Here is an 8,643-nt window from a genome sequence, read left to right as displayed (position 1 = left end):
CCCCCCCTCCCCAGAGTAGCCCCTCCACAGCACCCCCTCCCCAGAGCACCCCCTGCCCAGAGCAGCCCGTGTTCGCCGTGGCCGATACGACAGCCCCTCCTCCAGAGCAGGAGCCCCTTCCCAGAGGCCTCTTCCCAGCACCACGTTCTGTGCGTCGGATGCATGGCCCGGGGTCGTGTGTTCTCAGTGCGTGGAACACCGACAGGTTTCTCCTTTTCAGTATTTGCAAAAGATGTATTCGGAAGATGGATCACCACTGCCCGTGGGTGAACAACTGCGTGGGAGAAAAGAACCAGAGGTTTTTCGTGCTCTTCACTGTGAGTCAAAGTCCTCGCGTGCCGACTCGTGTTGCGTTCGTAACTAGAGCCTTGCCCAGAGCAGGCGAACTTATTGTCCCGTCTGACGAGGTTCTCCGGGACCCGCGTGATAAACCGTGCCGCGGTGGGTAGGACGCACCCCGGCAGGTGTGCCTGCTCATGTTGGTTTAGGTATTGGACGCGGTTTCGTCCTCGCTCGGACGCCTTGAGTCACAGGTGCTAACAGCTGGGCGAAATGCGTCCCGCATCCATCGTGACCTCGGGTGGGCAGCCGGCAGCCGCTGGGACGGATTCCTCCCGTCCTTAATTGTGACTGACGAACGAGACAGGGTCAACACGCCGACGTGGCCTTTGCTCCTAAAATATGTCATCACTCCCTGAGTGCTAATCGGCTTGTCTTGTTCCAGATGTACATAGCTCTGTCCTCAGTCCACGCTCTGATCCTCTGTGGCCTCCAGTTCATTTCCTGTGTCCGAGGGCAGTGGACCGGTAAGCACGGCGTGGGTTTCTTTCCCACAAGCGCCCGCCGTCAGGCGGAAAGGGAAACGCTACAGGAATCGACAAGTTCCTTTAGGAAGGAATACGGGTTTTAACACTGCTGTTTTGCTCGTGGATCGAAGCCACGTGCACAGAATCGTCCTTCCTCAGTCCAGAAGTAGTTGGTGCTGAGTCGCTCTGCAGAGTGGGAGCCTGCCTGGAAGTCAGCATCCTCCCACCAAACCTTGCGTTTGCTTTCTGGTCAGCCACCTGGGGGTTGTTCCGTGTGGTCCTCGCGTCACTGGACCCCCAAAGCACAGCGCGGCAGGAGCGAGTCAGGTGGGCGCTGACTGCCGCGCCCCAGACCGGCCGGCAGGTCAGACGGACTCACCCCCGGGGGGCCTGCAGGGCTGTCCCCTCCCCCAGCTGTCGCTGAAGGTCAGTACGCAGTTGAGCGTGCACGTGCAGTCTTAGCAGGAACCTGGGGTGACGGGGAAGCTGACTGAGAGATGGCGGAGTGGATCTGTGCCTGGAGGGGTGGCCGCCCCCGCCCTGTGGTGAACGGCGAACGTGCCCGTTTACGGATGAGCCCTTCCGTCCGTCCGTGCCGGCTTCGGGGCCGGCACCGCGAGGACGCTCCTGTGCGCAGCCGCTGGGCCGTCCCGTGCTTGGGGGGCTGCTGTGCTCTGGTGGCCTCTCACGGCCCGCTCTCTCGTTCACAGAATGCAGTGACTTCTCGCCTCCGGTGACTGTAATCCTGTTGATCCTCCTGTGCCTTGAGGGTCTTCTGTTTTTCACGTTCACCGCGGTTATGTTTGGTACCCAGATTCACTCCATATGCAATGACGAAACGGTACGCTTCCTTCTCCGTTGCGCTCGCCCGGCATTTGGCTTGAGTGAGTGGGAAAGGCCAGCGGCCACAACGGGTGCGAGTGTACTAACTCGGGAGGTAGGGCCGTCTCCATAAGCTGCGGCCGGCTCCCCGTGTTGGTCATTCCCCTGTCTGTGCGCCGTGCAGGTTCAGGGATCGGTTGATTCGAGAGTCAGCAGAGCCGGGCAGAGAGAGCCAGGCCGAGTCCCGGTGTCTGGGAGACCCAGCCCCTAGACCAGCTGAGTGGGGGCAGGGACCCGATGGCCTTCATGCCTCCGCCCTGGAGGGTCTAGGGCAGACACTGGGTAAAGGTGTGTAACAAACGGAAGGAAGGCCGGTGCCCCCGCCCAGAGGACGCGCTCCGCCCTGCCACCACTATATGCCGGTGGCCCCCGGCCGGCCGTGTCTCATGTCGGTTTGGCCCGTGGCTGCGGCCTGGATGCACTCAGGAGGCCGCGGGGCCGGCCCGGCAAGGAGGGTCTGCTCTGCTGACCGCGAGGCCACACGTCACCTGAGCACGTGCCTGTCCCACGGAACCGGATCCCACACTGTGGCGGTTCCTCTGCCGTGACCGCGGGGCCCGACCCGCGCGTGTCGGGGGCTTTGCCGGTGCTGCCTGCCACCCACCTGCTCTCCTTTCTGCCTCCAGGAGATCGAGAGGCTGAAGAGTGAGAAGCCGACGTGGGAGCGGAGGCTGAGATGGGAGGGGATGCGGTCTGTCTTCGGGGGGCCCCCCTCGCTCCTCTGGATGAACCCCTTCGTCGGCTTCCGGTTGGGGCGGCCGCAGACCAGACCCAGGAAAGGAGGCCCAGAGTTCTCCGTCTGAGGCCCGTCGGCGGACGCGAAGGGATTCAGTCGAGTCCGGAAGGGCGGCGGCAGCTCACCTGTGACCAGTAGGGCGAACGGAACCGACAGACCAGTTGCCTGCAGCAAGCAGTTTTATGTTTGTAGTCACAGATCGCAGACTGCCCACGTCAGCGACCGGGGGCCGGTTTCCGCCTGTACGACTAACAGAAGGTACGTGGCCGCGTGAAGAAGTGTCACGACCTTCCTGCACACTTAGGGTTCTGGTTCGGGACACTGCATTTTCTAAGAGGTTGTGTGGGGTATTACATGGGTTATTAAAATCCTGTGTCCTCAAGCTGCTTTTTTCAGTCATGAAGAGAAAAAAAGTCAATCCAGTGAATGAGAATTCTCCAGCTTAACGGTTTCAGGGCGTTCCTGTTGGCCCTGGGATTCATTAGTGCACGCCCTTGATCGAGGAGGGGCCCTGACACAGAAAACACTTTGGTCTCGATGAGCTTCGATACTTTGCACTGAGTTTGCAAACGATCTGTGCACTGAACGGTGAAGGTGGCCTTCGGCACGCGCCCACTGCCCCGAAGAGGCCGCTTCGACCCTGTCGGCAGGTCTGCGTGTGTGTGTGTGCGCGCGTGCTAAAGATGGGCGGTGTTGTTGCGGCGACCTAACAGGTAACAGCTGCGTGCGGCCGGCGAGCTGCTTTCCAGAATCCGAGGTTTCAGGGATGAGGGGAGAGCTGCCTCGGGACCCTTGTCCCCTGGGGCTTGTCATGAATTATGAATGTATTGCATTTTGGAGAATGTCTTGATCCAAAGAACAATCACTCCCGTGTGGTCCTTCGTTGCCCTCCTGTTTTGACTTTATTTTCCAGGTCCCGAGTGCGTGAGGGCCTCGGAACTGATGTTTTTTTTTTTTGTTCCAGCCACATCAGGAGTGTCCTAGCGGCACTTCGGTGAGAAGTCTCGTGGCGGCCGGGTACGCCGTGCGGCCGCATGCCGCTGCCGGGGGTGGAGGGGGGCGGGCATGGCCACAGACACTGGCAGAGAGACACGGGCGGCACGGAGGACGTGAGGGGACCCCAAGACAGAGCCCCGGGACCCCGAGCCTCAGTCACTCGCAGAGTATTCAGGACGGCAACAGCTTTATTTTTTGTGTCGTTCTTGTTTGTTTTTCCACCCACGTCCCAAGTGATCCAGTAGGACCTTTGGTGCAGAGCTTAAACTTCCATCAGAAAGCAAACAGCTCCCCTCCGTGGGGACTCGCCTTAAACTTGCTCGGTCTGTACCTGTTTTGCGGGACTCCGGACGAAGCGGTCCTTGACAAAGCCCGAGGCTCTCCTCCAAGCCTGCCTGCACGCTGACGAGAGCCGGTGTTCCCCTCCCGGCTTCTACGCCTTTCCGTTCACCCGTGAGCTGTTTGGGTTTGGGTTTGGGTTTGGGTTTTAACGAACCCGCACCCTGTCCTAGTCAGGCTTCCGCCCCTGCTGACGCAGATCCACGGGGGACCTACCCGAGACACGCAGCTGTAGCCGGGCGAGCAAAGCGGAGGGATGTCCCGGAAACGGACTGAGAGCCCCGGGGCAGGGGCCGTGTCCCCACCAGAGGGACAGGCCCCAGGGGCCCAGACGCGGCGAGCCGCCAGGAGTCGCGCTGCGTCACGCGTCTGCACATCCGTTGTCCGCGGTGGGCGTGTGTGTCCGGCTTCGGTGTGAGGCTTTTAACGTGTGTACCTGTTTATCAATAAAAAGTGGTCCAAGTGGTGGATTCCCGTGAGACTCGGCAAGTGTGTGCAGGTCCGGTGTCCTCGCCGCCTCCAGCACCGCCCGTATGCAACGCGCGGCCGCCCCTGCCGGCCCCAGGCGCTTCGGTAGGTGGCGCGGGTCCTCGCACACTGTCGCTGTCTTCGGTAGTTGGCTTCTCCCTGGTTCCCGGCACCCGCGGCCCGGCAGGTACCGTCACTCCTGCGGCGTTGGCCAAGCCCCCAAACGCTCCTGCGCCCTGACGAGCGGTGTGGGCCCTCGGCGCTGCCCTCGCGGACTTTGCCGCGCCCACACTTCACATCTGCTCCGGCGGGGCGCCTGGCGTCCCACTTCGCTTGGTTGTGAGCATTCCTACAGTGTTTCCGGTGCCCTTTGAAATAAAAACACTTTTTAAAAAATCTGTCTCGTGGATCCAGAGCCCCGGCGCCTACAGCCTCATTCGACAGACGTAGCGTTTGTGCTCGAGGGAGCCACAGGCCCGCGAGCGGGGCGGCCGGGCTGGGCACTCCCACCGCCACGGAGGGAGGAAGGGCCCGCGCCATCCCGTGAGGCGCCTGCTGGCATCCCAGACGGGTGGGAACACGGAGACACGGCCCTGAGCACAGACGCCGGGCCGGCGGCGACCCTCAGGCTCGCGTCCACGCAGGATTTTGCTGCCACGTGCCCCGTGTCCCTCCTCTAAGGGTGTGATGCTGACTCCGTCCACAGGAGTGTGACAGTGGGGTTAAGATGGAGGGAAAACATTATCCGAGTAGAAAGGTGGCTAATCCCGTCTTCCATCGTACGTGAACTCGTTTCGGCCGCCTGAGCGGAGAAGAGCGTCCTGCGGGTGGCCCGGAGTGGCATTCCGACGCTCTCGATGAAAGGGTAAGTGGCCTACACTATGGACCGGGGACCAGATTTAAGACCGTCTCCAATTTGAGCAAAGACAGCCGGAAGACACAAAGCGAAGATACGCCGCTACAGATCTGCGACTGGTTTCGCTTTGTTGTTTTAAAACCTCGCTTATTTAGAGAGAGAGGGAGAGAGAGAATCCAGGCAGGCCCCACACTGTCCGCGCAGAGCCTGACGCGGGGCTCGACCTCACGAGCCTCGAGATCATGACCGGAGCCAAAATCAAGAGTCGGACGCGTCACCGACTGACTGAGCCACCCGGGCATGCCAGGTTTTGCTTTTGATCTGCCGGAGCAGGCAGGGCTCGGTTGCCAGGCCCGATGGAAAGGGCGAGGAGATGGTACGCACAGCACATCTGCCGTCTGGGGCACGCTGCCGACTTTCCCTTCCCCTCCCCTCTTGCCCCCTGTATCCGCACCCCGATACCGTACGACAGCTCGAGATGGCAGAACAAATGCTGCTCAACGAAGTAGGGTCCTGCGACAGGGTTTGTTCCTAGAGCTAACGGTGCCGCGTGTGTGCCCTGTTCCCCGTCACTAAGTCTCCCTCCGCCCCAGCCCGCCTCCCTGGTTACGGGGTGGTTCCTGCCTTGCCGCCCGCCCTGCTCCAGGAGCCTCGGCTTCTCCGGGGGTGCCGCACAGCCGTCCTGAGACGGCGTGCGCTCAGGCTCCCCGCCCCCCGGGGTCCACGTCTGGATGCCACAGCTGCCCCAGCACATTGCTCTGCCAGTTCCCTGAGGAGGTTCGAGGTTGTCAGCACGTTAGCCTGTTTGCACATACCTGTATCCCACGGTCGTCTCGGCTGACGGGCGCCGTAAGCCAGACTGCGGGTTCTGATTCAGTCTTTCATCTGCTGAAGAGGGTCTGTGCCTCCTCGGATGGAACCCGATCTCCTCTGCTCGGGCTCGTGCACCCCTTCTGTCTCAGACACGTGCCTTTCACTTTAAAAAAAAAATTTTTTTTAAAGGTTTATTCATCTTTCAGAGACAGAGGCAAAGCATGAGTGGGGGAGCGGCAGAGAGAGAGGGAGACACAATCTGAAGGAGGATCCAGGCTCCGAGCGGTCAGCACGGAGCCCGACACCGGGCTCAAACTCACAAACTGCGAGACCATGACCTAAGCCGAAGTCAGACGCTCAACCGACTGAGCCACCCAGGCGCCTTTCACTTCTGGGGGCCGGGGGTGCTGTGCTGTGTTACGTCTTTGTGAACTTCATCCTGTCCACTTTGTTTTTCTCCTACAGATTGAATGTTGCACTGCCTAGACTGCTCCTCTGATTTTCTTTCTTACCGTCTATTCTTTGTTTCCTGGAAATATCCTTAACTTTGTCTCCTAGGTGAATATTTTATTCAGGCAGTGGTAGTTTTAATATCCGAGAACCTTTTGTTTATCCTTTGTTCTTTTCTCCCTTTCTTAAAAAAAAACAAAAAAAAACCACCCAGCTTTTTAAAAACCTGGTTTTAGATTTACAGCAAAACTGTGGGGAACATTCGGTGGGTTTCCGAATGCCCTTGTTCCCCACTCCCGGCCCCCAGCAGAGGGCGCCTCTGTTATAGTGGTGAGCTGACCCGGACGCATCATTCCACCCAAAGCCCGTAGTTCACATTCGGGCCCACTCTCAGTGTGAGCTCTGTGGGTTTGGGAAAACGTGTAAGGACAGGTGTGCACAGGTATCTGTACTGCCCTGAAGAAACCTCTGGGCCCCGCCTGTTCGTTCCTTCCCCTCCCCCCACCCGGCAGCCGCTCATCTTTACTGTCTTCATAGCTTTGTCTTCCAGAAAGCGTCGTGTCGTTGGGCTCAGACCAGACGCAGAAACCGTTCAGATTGGCTTCTGTCACTTAGTGACGAGCATACGCGTTTCCTCCGTGGCTTTTCGTGGCTCGGGAGCTCATTTCTTTTTAGTGTGGAGTGATAACTTCGTTGCCTGGGTGTGCCGCAGTTACTTTAGCCACCCACCTCTGGAAGGGCATCTTGGTCGCCGCCCAGCTCTGGCAGTTACGAGGAAAGCTGCTACCGACGTCCGTGTGCGGGTTTCTGTGTAGACCTAAGTTCTCACCCCGTGTCTTCTGCCCTGGAGTTGTGCAGTCGAATCCATTTTGAGTTGAGTTTTGTGTAGGTGGGAAGGTAAGGGTCCAATTTTCATTCTTCTGCATGTAGATCTCCAATTTTCCCACCAGCATTTGTTGAAGAGACTGTCCTCTCCCCATTATGCGTTTTTAGCACCCTTGTCAAAGATCAGCTGACCATAAATGCCTGGGTTTATCTCTAGGCTCTGTTCCGTTCCGTCAGGCTGTATGTTTGTGCTTATGCCATTACCATACTGTTTTGATTACTGTGGCTTTGTAATATATTTTGAAGTGAGGAAGTGTGATACTGCAGCTTTATTCTTTGCTCTCATGATTGATTTGGCTATATGTCATCTTTTCGTAGTTCTAGATGAAGTTTTAAATTATTTTTCTATTTCTCTAAGAAATGCCATTGGGACTTTGACAGGGATCACTTTGAATCTGTAGATCAATTTGGGTAGTGTGGACATTTTAATGATCCAATTCATGAACATGGGATGTGTTTCCATTTGTGTCTCTAACTTCTTTTCATCGATATTTTAGTAGTTTATACAAAGTTCTCCTTATAAGTTTATCCCCAGGTATTGTATTCTTTTTGGTGTAAGTGGAATTGTTTTCGGAATACCCTCTTCAGGTAGTTTGTTGTTAGTGTATACGTATGTGACTGATTTTTTGCATGTTGATTTTATATCTTCCAACTTCTATTACATTTGTTTCTTAGTTTTAACAGTCTTTTTGTTTTGCTTTATTTTTTGTAGAATCTTTAGAGTTTTCAATATATAGGATTATGTCATCTGCAGACAGGGACAGTTTTATTTCTTCCTTTCCAATTTGGATGCATTTTACTTCTTTTTTGTGTTTAAGTGCTCTGGTTAGGATTTCCAGTACGATACTAAGAGTGGTGAAATGGGCATCCTTGTTCCTGATTTTTACTGCTGAGTATGATGTTAGCTGTAGACTTTTCACATATATATTATGTTGAGGTACGTTCTATTTATAGTTGAGCTTTTTTTTTTTTTTTTAAATCACGGAAGGGTGCTGAATTTTGCCAGATACCTTTTCTTCATCTGTTGAGACTAGTGTGAGATCCTTATGCTTTATTCTGTTAACGTGGCGAATCATATGAATTGATTTTTGTTTGTTGAACCACCTGTGTGTTCCAGGGATGACTACCGCTTGGTTGTGGCGTGGGGTTCTTTTAATCTGCTATCGGATTTGGTTGGCTGTTGTTTTGTCGAGGATTTTTGCGTGTCCTCTCATAAGAGATACTGGTCCGTGGTTTTCCTGCAGCGTCTGTGTCTGGCTGTGGTGTCAGGGTAATGCTGGCCCCGTAAAATGAGTTTGGAAGTGTTTCCTCCTTTTCGGTTTTTCCGAAGAGTCTGAGAAGGATGGGCATTAATTCTCTCTTAAATATTTGGTAGAGTTCACTAGGGAAGCCGTCTGGTCCTGGACTTCTCT

At 56.1% G+C, this 8,643-nt stretch overlaps 1 protein-coding gene and 1 long non-coding RNA gene across 6 annotated transcripts in view; one reads left to right on the top strand and one right to left on the bottom strand.

The window, feature by feature from the left end:
• ZDHHC7 (zDHHC palmitoyltransferase 7) overlaps window positions 1-4,240 on the top strand; it is a 30,268-nt gene extending 26,028 nt beyond the window's left edge. For all 4 annotated transcript variants that reach the window (XM_040443259.1, XM_040443257.1, XM_040443258.1 and 1 more), the window contains 4 exons: window positions 221-317; window positions 725-806; window positions 1,517-1,647; window positions 2,315-4,240. In XM_040443259.1, coding sequence (XP_040299193.1) covers window positions 221-317; window positions 725-806; window positions 1,517-1,647; window positions 2,315-2,491 — 487 coding nt within the window. In that variant the 3' untranslated portion in view covers window positions 2,492-4,240. The remainder of the gene's footprint in view (window positions 1-220; window positions 318-724; window positions 807-1,516; window positions 1,648-2,314) is intronic.
• The window catches only part of LOC121009883 (uncharacterized), a 44,063-nt gene that overhangs the window by 9,156 nt on the left and 26,264 nt on the right, over window positions 1-8,643 (bottom strand). For both annotated transcript variants that reach the window (XR_005780890.1, XR_005780891.1), the window contains exon 3: window positions 5,899-6,059. This is a non-coding gene — a long non-coding RNA (uncharacterized LOC121009883). The remainder of the gene's footprint in view (window positions 1-5,898; window positions 6,060-8,643) is intronic.

This window comes from Herpailurus yagouaroundi, unplaced genomic scaffold (assembly GCF_014898765.1).
Source record: "Herpailurus yagouaroundi ecotype Mexico unplaced genomic scaffold, PumYag 190, whole genome shotgun sequence".
NCBI lineage: Eukaryota > Metazoa > Chordata > Mammalia > Carnivora > Felidae > Herpailurus > Herpailurus yagouaroundi.
This window is presented reverse-complemented; position numbering and strand designations above follow the sequence as displayed.